The following is a 24,689-nucleotide window of genomic DNA, read 5'->3' as shown; positions in this document are numbered from 1 at the left end:
GTGTTCAACATCTAGCTGAGGCGTGGACAACTTAACACCGTGCGGTATTGGTTGACATGGTGTTTTTCAGATGCAATGTTTCACAGAACATTTACCATTTTCATTTTATACTTACCTTTTAATTTTGAGCGAACTTTATTGGCTGTCTTCTTGATGTCAGCTGTGAGGTCCTCCAACTCCTGCTTGGTCTCTGAGATGCAGAAAGAGAGACAGAATTATTCCACGCTCAACATTGTGTTCCATGTTGTAAACATTATGGCAACGATATTCAGATATCGCAATTCACAACCTGTGTCAATTACAGTACCACTTATAAAACAACTTAGATGGTCAGTAAATTAATGTACCATATGTGAGTGATATTGCAAATACTCTCATGTATGTAACAGTATGCAAACATACAAGTGGGCGAATTGAGAAGAGATATCGTATGTGTATAATCAGTTTATTCATCAGTTTTATTATCTTGACTAAGAATATGGGATTGTGTAGGTTGGAGTGGATGAGTGTGTGTGACAGTGTTTTAAAGTCAGTGTGTTAATAAGCCTGTGTGTGGGACTCAGCTGCAGTGTTTTAAAGTCAGTGTGTTAATAAGCCTGTGTGTGGGACTCAGCTGCAGTGTTTTAAAGTCAGTGTGTTAATAAGCCTGTGTGTGGGACTCAGCTGCAGTGTTTTAAAGTCAGTGTGTTAATACGCCTGTGTGTGGGACTCAGCTGCAGTGTTTTAAAGTCAGTGTGTTAATAAGCCTGTGTGTGGGACTCAGCTGCAGTGTTTTAAAGTCAGTGTGTTAATAAGCCTGTGTGTGGGACTCAGCTGCAGTGTTTTAAAGTCAGTGTGTTAATAAGCCTGTGTGTGGGACTCAGCTGCAGTGTTTTAAAGTCAGTGTGTTAATAAGCCTGTGTGTGGGACTCAGCTGCAGTGTTTTAAAGTAAGTGTGTTAATAAGCCTGTGTCTGGGACAAAGCTGCAGTGTTTTAAAGTCAGTGTGTTAATAAGCCTGTGTGTGGGACTCAGCTGCAGTGTTTTAAAGTCAGTGTGTTAATAAGCCTGTGTGTGGGACTCAGCTGTAGTGTTTTAAAGTCAGTGTGTTAATAAGCCTGTGTGTGGGACTCAGCTGCAGTGTTTTAAAGTCAGTGTGTTAATAAGCCTGTGTGTGGGACTCAGCTGCAGTGTTTTAAAGTCAGTGTGTTAATACGCCTGTGTGTGGGACTCAGCTGCAGTGTTTTAAAGTCAGTGTGTTAATAAGCCTGTGTGTGGGACTCAGCTGCAGTGTTTTAATGTCAGTGTGTTAATAAGCCTGTGTGTGGGACTCAGCTGCAGTGTTTTAAAGTCAGTGTGTTAATAAGCCTGTGTGTGGGACTCAGCTGCAGTGTTTTAAAGTCAGTGTGTTAATAAGCCTGTGTCTGGGACTCAGCTGCAGTGTTTTAAAGTCAGTGTGTTAATAAGCCTGTGTGTGGGACTCAGCTGCAGTGTTTTAAAGTCAGTGTGTTAATAAGCCTGTGTGTGGGACTCAGCTGCAGTGTTTTAAAGTCAGTGTGTTAATAAGCCTGTGTGTGGGACTCAGCTGCAGTGTTTTAAAGTCAGTGTGTTAATAAGCCTGTGTGTGGGACTCAGCTGCAGTGTTTTAAAGTCAGTGTGTTAATACGCCTGTGTGTGGGACTCAGCTGCAGTGTTTTAAAGTCAGTGTGTTAATACGCCTGTGTGTGGGACTCAGCTGCAGTGTTTTAAAGTCAGTGTGTTAATACGCCTGTGTGTGGGACTCAGCTGCAGTGTTTTAAAGTCAGTGTGTTAATAAGCCTGTGTGTGGGACTCAGCTGCAGTGTTTTAAAGTCAGTGTGTTAATAAGCCTGTGTGTGGGACTCAGCTGCAGTGTTTTAAAGTCAGTGTGTTAATAAGCCTGTGTGTGGGACTCAGCTGCAGTGTTTTAAAGTCAGTGTGTTAATAAGCCTGTGTGTGGGACTCAGCTGCAGTGTTTTAAAGTCAGTGTGTTAATAAGCCTGTGTGTGGGACTCAGCTGCAGTGTTTTAAAGTCAGTGTGTTAATAAGCCTGTGTGTGGGACTCAGCTGCAGTGTTTTAAAGTCAGTGTGTTAATAAGCCTGTGTGTGGGACTCAGCTGCAGTGTTTTAAAGTCAGTGTGTTAATAAGCCTGTGTGCTGGACTCAGCTGCAGTGTTTTAAAGTCAGTGTGTTAATAAGCCTGTGTGTTGGACTCAACTGCAGTGTTTTAAAGTCAGTGTGTTAATAAGCCTGTGTGTTGGACTCAGCTGCAGTGTTTTAAAGTCAGTGTGTTAATAAGCCTGTGTGTTGGACTCAGCTGCAGTGTTTTAAAGTCAGTGTGTTAATAAGCCTGTGTGTGGGACTCAGCTGCAGTGTTTTAAAGTCAGTGTGTTAATAAGCCTGTGTGTGGGACTCAGCTGCAGTGTTTTAAAGTCAGTGTGTTAATACGCCTGTGTGTGGGACTCAGCTGCAGTGTTTTAAAGTCAGTGTGTTAATACGCCTGTGTGTGGGACTCAGCTGCAGTGTTTTAAAGTCAGTGTGTTAATAAGCCTGTGTGTGGGACTCAGCTGCAGTGTTTTAAAGTCAGTGTGTTAATAAGCCTGTGTGTGGGACTCAGCTGCAGTGTTTTAAAGTCAGTGTGTTAATAAGCCTGTGTGTGGGACTCAGCTGCAGTGTTTTAAAGTCAGTGTGTTAATAAGCCTGTGTCTGGGACAAAGCTGCAGTGTTTTAAAGTCAGTGTGTTAATAAGCCTGTGTGTGGGACTCAGCTGCAGTGTTTTAAAGTCAGTGTGTTAATAAGCCTGTGTGTGGGACTCAGCTGTAGTGTTTTAAAGTCAGTGTGTTAATAAGCCTGTGTGTGGGACTCAGCTGCAGTGTTTTAAAGTCAGTGTGTTAATAAGCCTGTGTGTGGGACTCAGCTGCAGTGTTTTAAAGTCAGTGTGTTAATACGCCTGTGTGTGGGACTCAGCTGCAGTGTTTTAAAGTCAGTGTGTTAATAAGCCTGTGTGTGGGACTCAGCTGCAGTGTTTTAATGTCAGTGTGTTAATAAGCCTGTGTGTGGGACTCAGCTGCAGTGTTTTAAAGTCAGTGTGTTAATAAGCCTGTGTGTGGGACTCAGCTGCAGTGTTTTAAAGTAAGTGTGTTAATAAGCCTGTGTCTGGGACAAAGCTGCAGTGTTTTAAAGTCAGTGTGTTAATAAGCCTGTGTGTGGGACTCAGCTGCAGTGTTTTAAAGTCAGTGTGTTAATAAGCCTGTGTGTGGGACTCAGCTGCAGTGTTTTAAAGTCAGTGTGTTAATAAGCCTGTGTGTGGGACTCAGCTGCAGTGTTTTAAAGTCAGTGTGTTAATAAGCCTGTGTGTGGACTCAGCTGCAGTGTTTTAAAGTCAGTGTGTTAATAAGCCTGTGTGTGGGACTCAGCTGCAGTGTTTTAAAGTCAGTGTGTTAATAAGCCTGTGTGTGGGACTCAGCTGCAGTGTTTTAAAGTCAGTGTGTTAATAAGCCTGTGTGTGGGACTCAGCTGCAGTGTTTTAAAGTCAGTGTGTTAATAAGCCTGTGTGTGGGACTCAGCTGCAGTGTTTTAAAGTCAGTGTGTTAATAAGCCTGTGTGTTGGACTCAGCTGCAGTGTTTTAAAGTCAGTGTGTTAATAAGCCTGTGTGTTGGACTCAGCTGCAGTGTTTTAAAGTCAGTGTGTTAATAAGCCTGTGTGTTGGACTCAGCTGCAGTGTTTTAAAGTCAGTGTGTTAATAAGCCTGTGTGTTGGACTCAGCTGCAGTGTTTTAAAGTCAGTGTGTTAATAAGCCTGTGTGTGGGACTCAGCTGCAGTGTTTTAAAGTCAGTGTGTTAATAAGCCTGTGTGTGGGACTCAGCTGCAGTGTTTTAAAGTCAGTGTGTTAATAAGCCTGTGTGTGGGACTCAGCTGCAGTGTTTTAAAGTCAGTGTGTTAATAAGCCTGTGTGTGGGACTCAGCTGCAGTGTTTTAAAGTCAGTGTGTTAATAAGCCTGTGTGTGGGACTCAGCTGCAGTGTTTTAAAGTCAGTGTGTTAATAAGCCTGTGTGTGGGACTCAGCTGCAGTGTTTTAAAGTCAGTGTGTTAATAAGCCTGTGTGTGGGACTCAGCTGCAGTGTTTGGGCTGATTTATTACCGCTGCAGTGCCATTCATTCAGTCACTGGAAACCAGCTCAGCCCTTTCTGCCTCTCCTCCCTCCCTCCCTCCCTCCCTCCCTCCCTCCCTCCCTCCCTCCCTCCCTCCCTCCCTCCCTCCCTCCCTCCCTCCCTCCCTCCCACCACTTCACTTCCTACAGTACCTCATCCTCTCCTTCCTTCGCACCCGTAATTCCCTCAATCACTCCCTTCTCTATCGTCCGCAAACACCCCAACACTCTCGTCTAGTCTAGTGCAAAAGTCTGTTTTCCAGAACACTCCACCAACAAGAAGACTATCTCCTAACACATAATTAACTGGTAATAGAAACTCATATGCATAATTTGTTGATCTACAATAAATGTATAACGTCTACCCATGATTATACATAACTAATGAGTTAATTGCCGGCATGTTTCTCTCGTGTTGTAATTTGGCTGTTGGCTCAATAAGAAATTTTGCGCTTTACCTAAGATAAGAGTTTTCACAAGAGTGCAGCACCTAAATCCTCTGGTTAATCTTAAAACATGGGCCTTGTAGCCTCGTACCTCATGAACCATAAATAAACAACATATCTAATTATGTGAAGCCAGGAAGTACACTCTTAGAAAAAAAGGTGCTATCTAGAATCTAAAAGGGTTCTTCGGCTGTCCCCATAGGAGAACCCTTTGAGGAACCCTTTTGGAACCCAAAAGTGTAACCAAAAAGTCAGAAATGAGTCGGAAATTGGAAATGTTTACAATGAATCATTCAACACGCGAAAATAATATAATTTAAAATCACATTTTTGTGGTAGAAAATGATATTCATCATATAGACAACAGTAGGCTGCTACAGGCATACAGTACACTAACACTGCTCTCTAGCATTATTATGTGCATTGAAATGTAGGGACTGTTCTGTCCATCACAAGTAAATCAATGAGATATTTACAGGAAAATGAAGATAACCAGCCATTTGTATACAGAAAACACAGATAGGAGAATTACCTTTCAATGTACTGTATCAGCAAGGAAAGCCATTGTAGTTTTGTGATATTTGATTGGGGTATATTTAGAGTTAGTTAGTGCCAATTAGCCTGTAATTACTGGGCAATGTTTAGGTGCTATCAACAAACCAATCAGATGCTAACAAGTGCCTGTCTGGTACTTCATGCTGTAGGTAAACACTGGAAGCCTTGCTTGCTGGGTTGCGTTTTGTTTTGAATCCTGTGCTGTTTTTGAACTAATTGTTTGTGTATTACATGTGTCCTGTAGCTACTCTATGCCTCTGCACTTTACCTGTCTATCGATTGTCCCAAAAGCAAAAAGGGTCCTATGTTACTGAACTGGCAACTCATATTTGCACACAACGACACCTCCTTGTGGGTCAATACTGTTGTCTGGGACTAGCATCCGTGATTTACATTTCAAAACACATGAGCTAGCTACAACACAAAGCCATTTCAGTTGAAAGATTTAGCTTTTGCCCTCTAAGAAAAAACCCTGAACCCTAACCTATAAGGCATTTTATGTGTGTACGTGTAACTGGATGTAGACTACAACTAAATAGCTTACTAAATATTTTGGCTGCTGTGTATTGCCTTCCGTTGACAGGTCCGCCCTGTCCTTGTGTACACCCTGTGTGTAACGTGATAAGTGAATTCAGTGCTCGACTCAAATGGAGGGATTCCTCTGGATTTCACTATACATTATGGAGATGCCCTTCGGCCATGATTGGAGAGAGGCATGAGATTTAAACATGTCCCCGTTGCCAAGTCCACAGTGTATTCTGAATAACTACAGGCTACAGCGTTGGGTTTCCAACTGATGATAAATGAAGATGGTTTCTCTCCACGGATTTCTTCAGTAAGCAACTACACTTCCCAGCATGCATTATTCAAGGGAGTACACTGGAATGCATTTTGTATCATCCACTGACTGCCAAACATTATTTGGAATGGCTTGACATTGGGATTGGCCAAATTTAAGCTTTTGGTTCATTTTGAGGACATACATGTAATATTAAGCTAGAACACATGAATATAATTAAAAAAACATAACAGAAACAGAAATATGCCAGCAATTCTGTCGGGACAACATACTTACTTACTGTCTGAGTTGTAATATTTAATATAATCAATAATTACAGCGAATCTAAAGATATTATGTTTCTGTGAATACACTATAGTTTTGGCAAGTCGGTTAGGACAACTACTTTGTGCATGACACAAGGAATTTTTCCAACAATTGTTAACAGACAGATTATTTCACTTATAATTCACTGTATCACAATTCCAGTGGGTTAGAAGTTGACATACAATAAGGTGACTGTGCAGCTTGGGAAACTCCACAAAATCAAGCTTCTAATAGGCTAATTGACATAATTTGAGTCTATTGGAGGTGTACCTGTGGATGTATTTCAAGGCCTACCTTCAAACTCAGTGCCTCTTTTGCTTGACATCATGCGAAAATCAAAAGAAATCAGCCAAGACCTCAGAAAAACTTTGTAGACCTCCACAAGTCAGGTTCATCCTTGGGAGAAATTTCCAAACGCCTGAAGGTACCACGTTCATCTTTACAAACAATAGTATGCAAGTATAAACACCATGGGACCACGCAGCCATCATACCGCTCAGGAAGGAGATGCGTTCTGTCTCCTAGAGATGAAAGTACTTTGGTGTGAAAAGTACAAATCAATCCCAGAACAACAGCAAAGGACCTTGTGAAGATGCTGGAGGAAACGGGTAAAAAAGTATGTATATCCATAGTAAAACGAGTCCTATATTGACATAACCTGAAAGGCCACTCAGCAAGGAAGAAGCCACTGCTCTAAAACCGCGATTAAAAAGCCAGACTACGGTTTGCACATGGGGACAAAGATCGTACTTTTTGGGGAAATGTCCTCTGGTCTGATGAAACAAAAATAGAACTGTTTGGCGATAATGACCATCGTTATGTTTGGAGGAAAAAGGGGGATGCTTGCAAGCCGAAGAACACCATCCCAACTGTGAAGCACGGGGTGGCAGCATCATGTTGTGGGGGTGCTTTGCTGCAGGAGGGACTGGTGCACTTCACAAAATAGATGGTATCATGAGGCAGGAAAATTGTGTGGATATATTGAAGCAACATCTCAAGTCATCAGTCAGGAAGTTAAAGCTTGGTTGCAAATGGGTCTTCCAAATGGACAATGACCCCAAGCATACTTTCAAAGTTGTTGCAAAATCGCTTAAGGACAACAAAGTCAAGGTATTGGAGTGGCCATCACAAAGCCCTTACCTTAATCCTATAGAAAATTTGTGGGCAGAACTGAAAAAGTGTGTGCGAGCTAGGAGGCCTACAAACCTGATTCAGTTACACCAACTCTGTCAGGAGGACTGGGCCAAAATTCACCCAATTTATTGTGGGAAGCTTGTGGAAGGCTACCTGAAACGTTTGACCCGAGTTTTATTTATTTTTTAAAGGCAATGCTACCAAATACTAATTGAGTGTACGTAAACTTCTTGACCCACAGGGAATGTGATCAAAGAAATAAAAGCTGAAATAAAATCATTCTCTTTAAAGTTATTCTGACATTTCACATTCATAAAATAAAGTGGCGATCCTAACTGACGTAAGACAGGGAATTTTTACTAGGATTAAATGTCAGAAATGGTGAAAAACTGAGTTTAAATGTATTTGGCTAAGGTGTACGTAAACATCTGACTTCAACTGTGTACGTAAGAAATGATCTTCCTACTCAGACACTTTAGTTACAAAGAAATATTCCAAATGGCCAGATTCCCCACATTTATCAAATAAAGAAATCCGACAACACACACACACACACATAGCACAGCAACCACATACTTACTAGTTAAACCACCTGGGTAGATAACTAGTAACCAGCTAGCTCACTCACAAAAACTGAACTCCGACAACTAGTCCCCTGGAGAAAGTCCTTCATGAAGCATGCATGACAAGAAAAAAAAGGAAGGGAAAGGGGGGGGGGGGGAGGAAAGGAACAAAAGACAGACAGAAAAAGACAGAAACAGTCCAACAACATTACATAAGATAAAACATGCATGTGTAGAAATTCAAATCAAATATTGAAATCATAAGGCAAAAAAAACGGTGTACAAAAACACATTGAAGAGCCACAATAAAAGTGATTGGGCAATAAAAGGGATGTGAACGTGTGAGAAAAGGAAGTGACATCTGAAGGATTCCGTGATGAGGGTACAGTAGGTATTGTGCCACTGCCTGCCCTGAGACTCTGGGTTAACACAGACTAGAGGTTGTCTGACAAGGCCTTATATTAGCAATGAAACATTCATTCACTCCAGTTGAGTCTCTAGCAGCCTGGGTCACTGTGAACTCGGAAGAACATACTACACTCATCTCCTAACAACCGCACGGCCCTACTGCAGCACGGCAACAATGAAGGGGCCATTTTCTGAAACATCTTCCACTGTACGTTTTTGACTGATTGATTGTGGCATATTTTGGGCCCTATTGAGGTTTTGACAAAATGCCAGACAGTCATCAGGGCCTAAAAGCAGTGGTTGAAGGTTAACAAGATTGGATATCAATCAAATTATTGGAGAAAATACAATATTATTTAAATATTTATACACATCTTCATGTCTGTTTTATTGTACACTTATAAGTGCTATGCAAGGTAATACCTTAGTGCTCTTCTTTTTTTGAAAGCCTGCCTAAAAACAACTTCATTTCATATTAGGGCAAATTTAAGTGTTGTCTTCATTGACCGTAAGTTTAAAATATGTTATAATAGTGATAATATTGTCACAATAAACACAAAATACAAAACAACTTTTCCTTGAGTATTCAATGAGTGTGGTGGTGAACCCTCGTCAACCAGTGGGTGGAGTCCCACCCTTGAAAATGAATTTGTTGAGTCGTGTGTGTTGGCCGGGTGTGTGTGCGTGGGCCGGGTGTGACTCAGTAAGAGATGCGTGGGTGGGGTCACATTCACTGGGTGCGTGGGTGGAGTGCCTCCCACAGGTATATCGCCAGGGTCACACACACACTTAAACCAATCTGTCTCCGCTACCCTCAGGCCCTTCCTGACTCCCCCTCACACAGACCTGAAAGGATTTGATACAGATAGTAAACCGGAAAGCAATATTGAATTTTCTGGCATATCACTTCTACCTATCCAGTCCTGTCAGTGCTGCAAGGTGGAGTCCATAAGGACTGAGGGAAAGCAGTATGGAACTGGTATGGAATTGGCCCCATCTTAAAAGTATCCATTCGGGCTCATGGATGTGGCGAGACTTACTTTCGTCAGGGTTGGGCGCTGCCAGGATGGCGCTATGCTGCTTCTTGACCTGCTCCACATCTTCTGACAGCTTATCTATACAGACTCGGATCTCTTCCACCTGCACAGGGAGTGAGAAGGAGGGGGCAGAGGCAACATACACAAGGGCTTAATTCCTGTACCCTTTAAATGGGTGTACTGTCAAATGGCCGTGGTCTAAGGAGCTTTTCCGTTCTAGTAATTGTATTTCTATGGAATCGACCAACCGCAGCCACCCATGGAGAGCATGTGTGTACAGCATGAGAGAGCTGAGAGGCTCTGAACCTCATCATGGACAGGACTACCTCACATACTCAATCATCGACTGACATGACGACCCAATGGAAGCACTTTCTGATGGGTGGGAGAGCAGGGGAATCTCCATAAGACGACATAAGTCAATTACTGACTGATAATTATCATCTCTGCTGCCTTAGGGTTGGGAGGCTTGATTCTTAGCCATCATTGGGAGAATTGCATGTTATAAATGGTTTTCACACTGAGACATCACAGTGAGACCTGTTTACATACATACACCCGCAGTAACATCTGCTAAACACGTGCATGTGACAAGTAACATTTGATTTGATTGTTAATACCTTATTACAGTATTAGCTATATATCGTCACTCGTTGTGGATCAATATCTCTATCTAACATTTGTATGATACAAGATGGCCGCTGTTTTAATGGTGGGTGTTCAAACTCCTCCAACCCCACAGAATGTGCAGAGGCGCCTGCAGATAATACATTTACAAGAACTTCTGACTATCCCCTGAAAGCCTGTGCAAAGTCAGACTCAGCAGCCTTAACCACACATTCTGCATTCATTCCACTTCTCCATCTGAATGTGTTATGTAATCCAATTCCCAAGACAGACATGTTTTGGCACTGTTTGTGGATATGCGGATACTTTTGCATTGACTGTATGGATATGAGCATATATGTGCTCTGCATTCCTATTCCTTCTCTACTCAATCATTAAAAGCTCTTCCTATTTTTCTTTCTAAGGGACAGAGAGTTCATTGACAATGGCTTGTGAGCTACTTCCTCAACGAAGCTAAGGCATACCGAATCAACTCATTCTTTATAGTGAATCATTGTTTAGCCCAGATTGAGCCAATTCCCCTTCCCCTATAGTGTTCACTTAATAGTTTTAGAGGAGAGCGTTGTAAAGCAGACAGATTCGTCTCCGCTAGGACGGAGGAGTTGAGCCACGGCTCATAAGATAGTGAGGAGCACAGCTAAGGCAGGCTCAATAACTGCGCCCTGCCTGCAGCAGCAGCAGAGCTCTTCAAAGGCAGGTGTCCTCAATCCCAGCTAGCCCCTCAGGGCCCCACTAACAGTGTCTACTGCTTCTTGATGGGCCAGAGAGTCTGCTTACCTGGTCTTCCAGGCTTGATAAGATGCTGATCAAAAGACAAGGACCAGAGTTGTGGATTTGGTTTGCGATTCCTGGTGCTGTATTGCAGATAACTGTGTATCTGTTCCAAGGTTTTTGCTTTAACAGCCTTTTCAAAGAGAGAAAACAATTCCTCTGTGTAAAAAAATGGAGGCCGCGTTCTGGGCGTTTTGCACAAAAAAAAATCAACTACTGGACATTTTAAGCCACAGATTGTCTGTACTCCCATAAATGCTGGGGCACTCTGTAGCCATATTGTCAGACATCCAGGGTGTTAATGTCTTCGTTAAGACTTAACACTCAGTGATAAAGAGTTCTGGCAGCATCTCCAACGTATAAAATATACCACTGATAGAGTTGATTGATTCACTGAAGTCTTATTATGGTAGGAAGAAGAGTAAGGTCACTCAATTTTGGCATATTAGTCTAAATAAATCACATGAAACCCAGGGGGAGGGAAATAAAAGCTGTTACATCCTCCACACCTTGGTCTTTAATTAGCTTTCCCCCGCCATTGGATCATCAATTAGTATGCAAGTCATTCTCATTTCTTGTGTTTGAACACACCAAGCATAATGTTGCTCTACTTGCATATCCTGCCCCTCCTCCTTTTCCTCTCAAAGCATGTTCCTGGTTGCATAGGATGAATGATGAAAGAAATGATTCTTAATCACTTTCAATTTCGAAAGATGAAGCTGAAGGGAACATGACCTGGGGATAATGTAGCCAGTAGGCCTATTTTATTTTCTTGTTTTTACATTATGTGGCCTGATTTCACCCTTAATGATATGGCATTAATATGTACTGCACTTGGAAACACTATTAAATGGGGAACACATTAAACAGTAACACCTTAACTTGAGATATATGGCACTTATAAGGCATTTACTACCAGTTAATCAGCAAATATGACACTATGTATAGACCTTAATTAGCCCTTTGCCCCCTTTTATGAAACATGACCCGAAGATGTGTGGATACAGGAACTACCAGGTTAAGTTTGTAATAATGGTAATTAGGATATTTCTTATACCATTCAATGGCATGTATTACAGTTGTTTTGTTGCACTGACCTGTTCGAAGAACTCATCCATGAAGTGATCCCGGTCAACCTGGACAACTTCTTCATCATCATCGCTGTCCTTAGCCTGAAACAGAAGAGGTGAAACACAAAATCAGTCCCCCATGCACTGCACTGACATATTGCTATTTATTGCTGATTGCGTATTTGTGACCTGTGCAAACCGCAGATAACACAGTACCACACTTGGCTATAGATCTCTCCTAACTGTTGGAAGGGTAATGAGTAAGGATGGAAGGGTAAGGAGTAAGAATGGAAGGGTAAGGAGTAAGGATGGAAGGGGGTAAGGGGTAGAGAATAAAAAGGAAAACACTTGTATCCATACTGCTTGGTGTCATGCATGGCAACCATTTTAGATAAAGCCACAAAAAAAGGCTTTGAAATATGTATTATATTTGCGCTGTCACTTCAAACAGTTCATGATATGAAGGGAGTGACTCTCAGGGGCTCCAGAGTTGTGCAGCGGTCTAAGTACCTGGTTCGAATCCAGGCTGTATCACATCCGTCTGTGATTGAGAGTCCCATAGGGCGGCGCACAATTGGCCCAGCGTCATCGGGGTTTGGCCGGGGTAGGCCGTCATTGTAAATAACAATTTGTTCTTAACTGACGTTCTTAGTTAAATAAAGGTTAAATTATAAATTATATATATTTAAATAACACAAACCCTTACATAAATCCTCTTCAACTTAGAGTGATGCGAGCTGTGTGAACCGACCTCAAAGGGGTCAAGGACTAAGAGACAGTGAGAAAGAGAAGCTGTATACAAAGCTGTTGAAAATGGCAGGAGAATTGATGGAACACCTTACATTTGCGCTAAAATAATAAAGATGTGTCCTCGGCTTCTTGTCGCGCTAAGCGTTGATGAATTGCCAGAGGCCCATGGAGAGGGCCTGAGGTGTGCAGTGTTGGCAAAGTGGAGCGTGGGCCGTCTGCCATAGGGCAGCACACAGCTCATTCTGTTGCTGATACAGTATTATGGGCACTACAAATTATACACCCAACGAAAAAGGTGACACCAGGCAATAGATTGGTGAGATCACCGCATGTGTATGCTGTTTGGTCAAATTGATGAACTGTTTAGGCAATAGCTTGATGGGTATTTTTCCTATTTGCGTCAGAGAATGGCAGAGTATTCATGTTCAATTAACAGACAAGCAACAGTTAGATCTAGGGCTCTATTTAATCCGTAGTGCTGAAGAGCTGCACTATAGCGCGATAGACATTTAAAGGCAATGTTCCGCGTTAGCTAGGACTGCATTCACCGAAAACGCTACATATGTCGGCTCAATCTGAAATTACCTTTACATTTCAATCACGCTATAACGCTATAAACCTCAACGATACGGATTAAATCGAGCCCCTTGAGTGTTTTGTGACCTAATGGCAGTCATGTTGAATCACATTGTGAGGGGGAGAGAGGTTGACAAATCCATTTCACCTGGAGAAAAACAACAAATCGACAAGACCTCTACAGTGTTGTCTACTAAGTCCACACTACCAGAACAGTCATTGCTGAACAGCTTAGTCATAAACACAGCTAGTGGACACCTATCTATAACTGTTGGCAAACAGAGAAATGTACAAAATGGCAGCCATCTACTTGGGCACACTCTAGTCAACATATTCCCTTCACTCTTCATTGCTTCCTGTTTGCCTTTTGGCCAGAAGAATACAGGAGAGTTAAGTCATCTAAATCGCATCTCACGCCAAAAGATACAGCAGCAGACAAGTGTGTCAGGGAGACAATGTTTTTTTCATAAGGGCATATGGGAGGGGAAAATAGCTCCAAGAAAGAGGCTGGATGCGTTGGGAGGCCTAGTCGAGTTGCTAGGTTTTTAACTAACGGACAGTTAACTATGTCTCCAGCGGTTGGGGCTGGCTTTGCCTTTGTTAGGGTTTAAAACATTTCCCTCCAGTGCCCACTTCTAACTAGCTAGCTCCGCATCGAGGATGTGCAGTTCATGTTCCTGCCCTCTGTGCCCTCGGATGAGAGTCCCCCACTCTGCCTTGTATGGTATGATGAGAGACGGTTCCTGGTTAGATCCCTCACTGTCCAATGTAATGTGATGCTAGTGTATATGGAGTGTGTGACAAAGGATTAATATAACTTCAGTGCACAGAGCTTTGATATTGATACACGCTGCAGTTATTGGAGGACACAGCGCCATTTAGCCACTTTTTGTTTTGTTTTTTCTCTCACCCCATTGTATAGATTTTTTGTCATTTAAATACTTTTCTGAAAAACATTCCATGACAAATGGACCTTTTGTCAATTTTTTGCTCCATTTAAAGCACATAATAGAGACTGTAATGTGTTGAGTTTCACAGTAGCTTTCAGGCTAATGAGCGGTGACTCACATTTGTGCTAACATTCACACAGGCAATATCAATGACCTACCATATTCGCATCAATTTCTCACAATTATTTTCTGAAGCTTTTAGTACCAGCTCAATTTAAATGGCCATTGCGATGCAGAAAAAAATTGCTGCGGTTATTTGATTGAATGAGATGTTGCTCAAATTTGGGTTAATGAGTCATTGGTTTCACATCTCCATATGATCATCGAAGAGAAAGACATATAGAATGTTCAATCAGAATAAACAACCGTCAGGCTTCCACAGAGAACCGCGATTCTCACAGACTCGCCTGAATCAGTTTAGGTTTCCCTTGGTTTTTATCAAAGGCTACCGATCTGGAGCTGTGGTTCATCTGTCTGGTCCATTGCATTCAGAAGGCCTTGGACTGGAGCATGTTGGAGTTAGATATGAACACGACTGATTGTGTGCAGTCGTGGCTGTGGCTGTGGTCATACGTGCATTGTGTCGTCCTCCAAGCTTTCATTGTGAAAGGGTATGGTTTCAACATACAGTCAATCAAAGTATTGATTATAATAGGACTACAGATACCACCAATCTGGATAACGCGGTAGATGTTTTTATACGTGTAAAGTAGCAAGTAAAAACCATATAGCAGACATAGTAATATACTATGCTTGCGATATAACTGCAGTGTTGCAATTAAATAATTCATTTGATAAGAGATAGTGGCCTATTCCTAGATCATTTCCAATTAAGATAGCTGATGCAGATTTAACATTATAATCCATGTTGAAACGACCAAAAACTCGACCATTTCTTTCAGGGATCCCCCAATGGTTTGTTCACGATCAACTGCTCAGATTTCCTCCTTCCCAGAGCTGAAATATTCTGTCCATTTTCTATGTATTATTCATGGAATGATGGAGCAGCTTCTGCTGCATATTTCCCAGCCCACCATCTTCATGGCTGCCTGACTGTTACACTGCACAGATGCACACAATCTTAGCTGGGCTTATTTTATATAGATCATGATGTTGTAAGAGGTATCAATGTGTGTTAAATCCTAAGCATATAGCCTACATCTACGTATTGCACAAAACTCATCAATCTACACACAATAACCCATACCCCAATACCCCATAATGTCAAAGAAAAAAAAACAGTTAAAAAAAAATCACATTTACATAAGTATTCAGACGCTTTACTCACTACTTTATTGAAGCACCTTTGGCAGCGATTACAACTTTGAGTCTTCTTGGGTATGACACTACAAGCTTGGCACACCTGTATTTGGGGAGTTTCTCCCATTCTTCTCTGCAGATCCTCTCATGTTCTGACAGGTTGGATGGGATTCAAAGGCATTTTCAGGTCTCTTTAGAGCTGGGTTCAAATCCGGCCTCTGGCTGGGCCCCTCAAGGACATTCGGAGACTCGTCCCGAAGCCACTCCTGCATTGTCTTGGCTGTGTGCTTAGGATCGTTGTCCTGTTGGAAGGTGAACCTTTGCCCTAGTCTGAGGTCCTGTGTGCTCTGGAGCAGGTTATCATCAAGGATCTCTCTCTACTTTCCTCCATTCCTCTTTCCCTCGATCCTGACTAGTCTCCCAGTCCTTGCTGCTGAAAAACATCCCCACAGCCTGATGCTGCCACCACCAGGCTTCACCGTATGGATGGTGCCAGGTTTCCTCCATACGTAACGCTTGGCATTCAGGTCAAAGAGTTCAATCATCTTGGTTTCATCAGACTAATTAATCTTGTTTCTCATGGTCTGAGAGTCCTTTAGGTGCCTTTTGGCAAACACCAAGTGGGCTGTCATGTGCCTTTTACTTAGGAGTGGCTTCCTTCTGGCCACTCTACTAGAAAAACTTGATTGGTGGAGTGCTGCAGAGATGGTTGTCCTTCTGGAAGGTTCTCCCATCTCCACAGAGCAACTCTAGAGCTCTGTCAGAGTGACCATTGGGTACTTGGTCACCTCCCTGACCAAGGCTCTTCTCCCCCGATTGCTCCGTTTGGTCAGCTCTAGAAAGAGTCTTGGTGGTTCCGAACTTCTTCAATTTTAGAATGAGACCACTGTGTTCTTGGGGTCCTTCAATGCTGCATAAATGTTTTGGTACCCTTCCCCAGATCTGTGCCTCGACACAATCCTGTCACAGAGCTGTATAGACAATTCCTTCAACCTCATGGCTTGGTTTTTGCTCTGACATGTACTGTCAACTGTAAGACCTTATATAGACAGGTGTGTGCCTTACCAAATCATGTCCACTCAATTGAATTTACCACAGGTGGACTCTAATCAAGTTGTGGAACATCTCAAGGATGATCAATGGAAACAGGATGCACAAGAGCTCAATTTCGAGTCTCATAGCAAAGGGTCTGAATACTTATGTAAATAAGGTATTTCTGTTTTTTATTTTAGCGACCACAATTTCTAAAAACCTGTTTTTACTTTGTCATTATGGGGTATTGTGTGTAGATTGATGAGGAAAATGTTTATTTAGTCAAATTTAGAATAAGGCTGTAACGTAACAAAATGTGGAAAAAAGGAAGGGGTCTGAATACTTTCCGAATGCACTATATAGTAAGCCACACAAATATGTATATAGTAAGCCACACAAATATGTATATGGTAAGCCACACAAATATGTATATGGTAAGCCACACAAATATGTATATGGTAAGCCACACAAATATGTATATGGTAAGCCACACAAATATGTATATGGAAAGCCACACAAATATGTATATGGTAAGCCACACAAATATGTATATGGTAAGCCACACAAATATGTATATGGTAAGCCACACAAATATGTATATGGTAAGCCACACAAATATGTATATGGTAAGCCACACAAATATGTATATGGTAAGCCACACAAATATGTATATGGTAAGCCACACAAATATGTATATGGTAAGCCACACAAATATGTATATGGTAAGCCACACAAATATGTATATGGTAAGCCACACAAATATGTATATGGTAAGCCACACAAATATGTATATGGTAAGCCACACAAATATGTATATGGTAAGCCACACAAATATGTATATGGTAAGCCACACAAATATGTATATGGTAAGCCACACAAATATACAAACGCTAACACACTTGCAGCATCACACAAAAGCATGTGTATTTGAAAAGGCAAACACACATCAATGGATAAAGGCACCTTAATCCTGATATGTGACAGAGATTAAGTGAGAAATATATATTTCCGGACTTGTTTATATGTTTATATGACAAGTAGCTTTGATTGTGAAGGAGTCAGGTAACAACAAAGATATTCAGAATGGCCAAGATAGCTGACCTCTTCAGAGAGGCAATATCTTCTCATATTCCACAATGTCAGTGTTGTATTACAACTTGGAGTCTTTTCACCATCTCTTATCACATTAGCATCTTACCTACACACTAACACAGACCCCTGCTAAATCAATACAGCCATAAATAGCTGTGCTTGAATAGCTGCATTTGTTTGCTAACGATCACCCTACAACAATGTGCATTGTTTGCGTATGTGTGTGTGCATACATGCTGGCTTTGAACTATGTGTTTAGCCAAGAAAAGAGAAGGATACCAATCATGCTTTTCACCCAGGGGTGTAGAACAGTCCTCTAGGACAGCAGTGCTGCAGGTTTTCCATTTCGCCCTTGCCCCTAATTGATCAGTTAATGTCACTGATTTCCCGGAGTCCACACACCTAGTAACACAGGTCTAAATCTGCCACTGATTTAAAAAAGAAGGAAAACCAGCATCCTTCATGACTTGATGTCATGCAGCACCTCTGTTTGACCCCGTAACAATTATTAATGAAATATGGCAAATGTTATGCAGAAGTATTATGTTACGATGTGAGTAGCATATGTACCTCATTCACTCACTGGTGTCACTACAAGGTAGATATAATCTGCAATCAATTCTCCTGGCGCCGACCTAAAGTAAGACAGGAAGCACCCAACTTGTTACGTTCTGACCTTTATTTCCTTTGTTTTGTATTTATTTAGTATGGTCAGGGCGTGAGTTGGGTGGGCAGTCTATGTTTGATTTTCTATGATTTGGGATTTCTATGTTTCGGCCTAGTATGGTTCTCAATCAGAGGCAGGTGTCATTAGTTGTCTCTGATTGAGAATCATACTTAGGTAGCCTGGGTTGCACTGTTCGTTTGTGGGTGATTGTCTATGTTAGTGGCTTGTGTCAGCACAGGTCTCATTTGTAGCTTCACGGTCGTCATTGGTTTATTGTTTTTGTTATTTTTTTTGTATAGTGTTGCAGTGTTCAGTTCTTTCTTTAATTAAACATTCAACATGAACACATACCACGCCGCATATTGGTCCTCTGATCCTTCTCGCCTCTCCTCTTCAGATGAAGAGGAGGAAGACCGTGACACAACTTGTGTATTAAAATGTGTATTAAAATGTGTAGTGAAATGCGTATTAAAATGTGTAGTGAAATGCGTCTTAAAATGTGTAGTGAAACGAGCATCAGGGCTAATGCTAACTCGTCGCTAGTTCTGTTGCCAGATGCTTCTGAGGGGATCCTCATCACAAGCTGCAGCTATGTCGGCTAGGCTACAGCTATCTCATCTTGAACTGGTCAGCATTTTTACATTTCCACGTTTGTGTGTGTGTGTTGTCTACTCAATGTAGCTATATTTGGCTGTTTTCTTCCTTTACTCCTCCCAGGCTCTCCCAGCACTCCACCTGCATCCGGTTTCACCCGACGGGGGGGAATGGCAGCCTCTCTAGCCCTTGCTTGCCAATGGGCAGATAAGCTAGTTTTACAGCTCATATCTTCCATATGAGAGGTATGCGCATACTCATGATAAGTGGCCAAGGGGCAAAACATTCCACGACAACAGATATTCGTGAGGAGAGAGAGCACGTAGGTAGGTATGGTATGAATAGTTGCATATATGAGCAGGTAAATCTGCTCGGACTATGTTTAATGGAATGGAGTTAAGATATGGAATTCAACTGACGATAGGAATGTGACTACAATAGTGCATAACATGTCTGGGCTGCAGAGATAAGGTCTGAGAGAGGTTTGCTGCAGTAACATCAGCAACAGGATCTATATAAAAAATTCATATCTTTAGATTGTGTTACAGCTGGTACTAGATTGATCAATCTAGTATTAAAATTCACATGGACAACAATGGTACAACATAGACACTGGTTTGTTTGAAGGGTTTTTGAGGAAATTAAATGCTAATTATTTAGCAGAGAATAGACATCAAAAGATGCTGTGAGGTAAGATATGGTTGAATACGGTTAGACATGGTTGGTGGAATCAGATGGGGTTCCAGAACGATCCACAGAAGTGTACCGCTCACTTGCTTGTGGCAATGGATTGTTGTAACAGCTGGACTAAACAAACCATCACGCTAGGATTCAGGTTACACTGGACAGGCTAAATGCCTAGACTGGCTAATCAGGGCTTGAACCAAATCATATTTCATCTAATGTTAAGTAGGGCCTATAACTAATGTAGACCCTTTAGCTGAAGCTAACCCCAGACAACCTCATCTTCACTGTACACATTATTCTGAGTTACAACAGGCAGCAGAAAGGATTTGATAGCAATGTAATGGATGCACAGTACTTCTACCACTGCCCTCCCTTCAGATTTACCAGAACATTCAAAAACACATTCATTGCTAGGTGTGAATGCAACCTCATAGTGTTCAGATCAGTACATAAAGCATTGCACATCTGGGAGATAGGCCTCTTGAGGGCACCACATAGAAATGCTGTCGCTCTGAGCAATGTAGGGCATGCCTAACACACCTGCCTTGTGAGTCTCAGTTAGTCTGGCTATAGAATATAGAACCGTACACGGTTCTAAACTGTTTATGGATCTATAAAGTCGCCCTAGTTACAAGTGTGTGTACTCTGCGTGTGATCCAACGACGTACACAATCGCATTTCAACTGGGTAACCCACACGAGGAAGCCCTGTCTGTGTCCCCCTCATCCCCTTTAAATAGCCAGCCGCGTCCAGATGCATGCCAGCGACTCGTGACACAATGAAACTTCTAGCGACCACAAAGCTAGCCGTGGGGGTTACCTGTATCGCAGACTGTAACACGCCTTTTCAAGTAGTTCATTCATTATATTCATTGAGATACAATGCGAGGCAGGATGCATGAATTTGAATGTTGTATCACTGGATGTCGTGTAAAAAAAGAAAAAGCTAGCCTTCAGTGGAGATGTAGTAATTTAAAAACTTTCAATAGGCCTATCCCTCACACCAGAGAATTGACTATGTACTGTACAGTATGTTGTACTACAGGCAATGTTACCCTTATGGGGTGATACATAAAGGCAAATCATCTAAAATGTATACTAAAACATTTTAAACAGTATCAGAACATCAGTACACATTTTGGTCGAATGTAAACGCTGAAAAATGTACACCATCTCACTCGCCTTTACATAAGCAAATATTGAATTTATCGCTTATTCATCAAGCCGTTGACAGCCTAACCAGTTGTTTTGGATCTAGTGGCAGGGGAGCTTCCCTCTGTGGATATTGTTTTATTGGTGGAGGAGAAGGGAAGTTACAATGCCGTTGTCCATGGGATCACACGAAGCTATGACATTTTGGCCCTGCAGTAAAAATGTCTACATAATAATATAACATGCAATATCACTCTCTGCTTTGCTTTTGTGAGTGGATGGATGAGTGGATGGATGAGTGGATGGATGGATGAGTGGATGGATATGTGGATGGATGAGTGGATGGATGAGTGGATGGATGAGTGGATGGATATGTGGATGGATGAGTGGATGGATGAGTGGATGGATGAGTGGATGGATGAGTGGATGGGGGAAGAGAGTATGGATGCATAGAATGTGAGTATTATGTATGTGTGTATATGTGTACCTTTGATGTGTATGTACGTGTGTATGTGTAGCATTGTACGTGTGTATTTATGTGGATATGTATTTGTCTGAAGTGTTATTCACAAAACCCTCTGAGGGGTTTCTCTGAGAATGCCTAAACACACAAGTATTGATTATCTCCTAAAAACACATACCCTAGAAAACAGCCCAAGCACATTTGAAATGCAGAATTTATTCTTGCAACGTTCTTGAAAACCATTTGAAACTGAAGGCTCGCAAAACGATCATATTGAGTAAATCATATTTAGCAGCTCAAAAAACAACAACTGAGACTTTTATGGGAGATATTGCAGCAACCATCATCCGTGATCGCCTGCTAGCCTGCGGACAGCATAGGATCCACCAGGAATAATGTGAGTAGCATCCGGACAGCTACCAAACAGAGGATGTGAGTGTATCAGTTCAACCACAGAGGAAGGATGCATACTGCTGCGATCCCTGCTGCTGATGCTATAACAAACGGGCTGCTGGGAGGATGGATGGATTGATAGGGCCCATGTATGTGCAGATGTTTGGTCATACAGCTTATAAACCTATTTGTGCAAATATGTACACATATGTGTATATGAGTGTGTTTATGTGCATATTAATTGGATTAATTTGACTGACTGCACTTTGACAGCTAAAGCCCTGCGGCAAAGATGGAGCTATGGTGAGTGTGGATGAGGAGGATGAGGAGCAGAGGGGATGGGATGAGAAAGATAGAGTGAGGCAGAATGTGAGAGAGATCGAGAGAAAGGGTCAAGAGAAAAGAGAGAGCGGCTGTGGGGGAGGGGACAGAGGAGAGACAGAGCGAGAGAGAGAGAGAGAGAGAGACAGAGAGAGAGAGAGAGAGAGTGGGGGATGGGAGGAAGAGGGAGGGAGAGATCCAGGGAGAGAGAAGGAGAGGGAGATGGAAAGAGGGAGGGAGGGAGAGAAATTGGAAAAGGGGGGAGGGGAAGAGAGGAGAGAGTCTGTAGCTAGCTAACACACATGATGCAGGTTAAACAGCATCTGTTACCTACAAAAAATCTCATTGCTCCCAGCACAGGGGATCAAACATCCGTTGTGACCCTACCAGGGGTCGCCCATTTCATACGTCCTCCCACCCCCAACGCCATCCTTCTGCATCCACGACACACAACTCCCTGTCAGGGAGAATTACATAAGCCTGGGTGACCTCAGGTGTCGGGGTGAATACAAATGCCATGAGCACCTTGCCCAACCCTTAGTCCATCTGTACTGGGAGAGGAAGAAGCCATTGTAGAGAGAGAGAGAGAGACGCCCCCTTTCCGCCGTTACTGCCCATGTCTTTTGGGCCTGGTAACAACATTAACTAATGTCCCAATGTAGTACACAGGGGTTAGGGTTAGACTTAGACTTGGGGGGGTTGAGTGGTGGCAGGAGAGGTAGAGGGCATGGAGAGGAGAGAGATGAAATAAAGAGCCCTGATGTATACACACGTCAACCCTCATCCACTTCATGTCCATCTTTTGTCAATCCATGTTCGCTTTTCCACTTCCAGTGCTATAAAAAGCATAGATTGTCCATGTTCCTTTATCAACCGTCATTCTGATGCTTTGAGGGGGCCAAGGGAGAAAATGGAAGCGAGCTGTCTTTTTTATGGCTCATAATGGAGGGGGGAAGGATGGAGGATGGAGGAGGGGATGTTTAGATAGAAATAGATGCTGTGGCTTCCAGACTGACTCAGCGAAAACTCAGGGGAGTGTCTTAAGTGAAGTAACAAACAAGGTCAGGATGTGATGAGCGAGCTGCACTGGCTGCCAAACCTGGGCTACAGGCAGCACCCACAGGCTCACAGAGAGAGAGAGGCTCCAGTAGAGGGACACAGGTTCTGTCCCGATTCTCCACCCTTCTCCCAAAGTGTGCACTTCACACACACCACGGTAGAAACTCCAGCCAGTCTACGTTTACACCACTCCAATGCCTTTCAGTCCATGACAGGAAGTGCACACTTTGGGAGGAGTGTGGAGAATCGGGACGCACATCGGGACGTCATATCAACCGCTCTTCCCAGAGTATTTTACACTGTAAGATGCACTGTACTGCGCATCCCCCCAGAATCCTGAAATATAACTAGTGACAAATGGTAAAGTATTAATCTTATATATAAGCAATAAGACTCGGGGGGGTGTGGTATATGGCCAATATATCATGGCTAAGGGCTGTTCTTAAGCACGACGCAACGTGGAGTGCCTGGATATTCCTCTTAGCCATGGTATATTGGCAATACACACTATATATACAAAAGTATGTGGACAACCCATCAAATTAGGGATTGGGCTATTTCAGCCACACCCGTGTATAACATCTTGCACACAGCCATGCATTCTCCATATACAAACATTGACAGTAGAATGACCTTACTGAAGAGCTCAGTGACTTTAAACAAGTCAGTTCATCAAATTTCTGTGGCCGAGCAGCCGCACACAAGCCTAAGAATCACCATGCGCAATGCAAAGCGCTGGCTGGAGTGGTATATCATTCTTCACCATCTGGCTGTCTGACCGACAAATCTGGGTTTGGCGGATTCCAGGAGAACACTACCTGCCCCTAGGCATAGTGGTTCTGGCCAGGCCCCTTAGTTCCAATGAAGGGAAATCTTTACGCTGGAAATCTTTACGCTGTGGAAACGTGGCGTGATCCTGGACAACACCCTGTCGTTCTCAACTAACATCAAGGCGGTGGCCCGTTCTTGTAGGTTCATGCTCTACAACATCCGCAGAGTACGACCCTGCCTCACACAGGAAGCAGCGCAGGTCCTAATCCAGGCACTTGTCATCTCCCGTCTGGATTACTGCAACTCGCTGTTGGCTGGGCTCCCTGCCTGTGCCATTAAACCCCTACAACTCATCCAGAACGCCGCAGCCCATCTGGTGTTCAACCTTCCCAAGTTCTCTCACGTCACCCCGCTCCTCCGCTCTCTCCACTGGCTTCCAGTTGAAGCTCGCATCCGCTACAAGACCATGGTGCTTGCCTACGGAGCTGTGAGGGGAACGGCACCTCAGTACCTCCAGGCTCTGATCAGGCCCTACACCCAAACAAGGGCACTGCGTTCATCCACCTCTGGCCTACTCGCCTCCCTACCACTGAGGAAGTACAGTTCCCGCGCAGCCCAGTCAAAACTGTTCGCTGCTCTGGCCCCCCAATGGTGGAACAAACTCCCTCACGACGCCAGGACAGCGGAGTCAATCACCACCTTCCGGAGACACCTGAAACCCCACCTCTTTCAGGAATACCTAGGATAGGATAAAGTAATCCTTCTCACCCCCCTTAAAAGATTTAGATGCACTATTGTAAAGTGGCTGTTCCACTGGATGTCTTAAGGTGAACGCACCAATTTGTAAGTCGCTCTGGATAAGAGCGTCTGCTAAATGACTTAAATGTAAATGTAATGTAAATGAAACAGTTTGGGAAGCCGCTTTCCTGTTACACCATGAAAATGCCACCGTGCACAAAGCGAGGTCCATACAGAAATGGTTTGTTGAGATCGGTGTGGAATAACTTGACTGACCTGACCTCAACCCCATCAAACACCTTTGGGATGAATTGGAATGCC

General features: G+C 42.9%; 1 protein-coding gene across 1 annotated transcript in view; it reads right to left on the bottom strand.

The window, feature by feature from the left end:
- The window catches only part of stx1b (syntaxin 1B), a 59,159-nt gene that overhangs the window by 17,487 nt on the left and 16,983 nt on the right, over positions 1-24,689 (bottom strand). Inside the window, exons 2-4 of the mRNA XM_029635664.2 lie at positions 11,892-11,966; positions 9,400-9,499; positions 116-190 (exon numbers count right to left, since the gene is read on the bottom strand). Of these exons, the coding sequence (XP_029491524.1) occupies positions 116-190; positions 9,400-9,499; positions 11,892-11,966 (250 nt within the window). The remainder of the gene's footprint in view (positions 1-115; positions 191-9,399; positions 9,500-11,891; positions 11,967-24,689) is intronic.

The sequence above is a fragment of the Oncorhynchus nerka genome, linkage group LG26 (genome assembly GCF_034236695.1).
Source record: "Oncorhynchus nerka isolate Pitt River linkage group LG26, Oner_Uvic_2.0, whole genome shotgun sequence".
Lineage (NCBI taxonomy): Eukaryota > Metazoa > Chordata > Actinopteri > Salmoniformes > Salmonidae > Oncorhynchus > Oncorhynchus nerka.
Note: the sequence above shows the minus strand (reverse complement) of the source record. Positions and strands in the feature narration are given on the sequence as shown.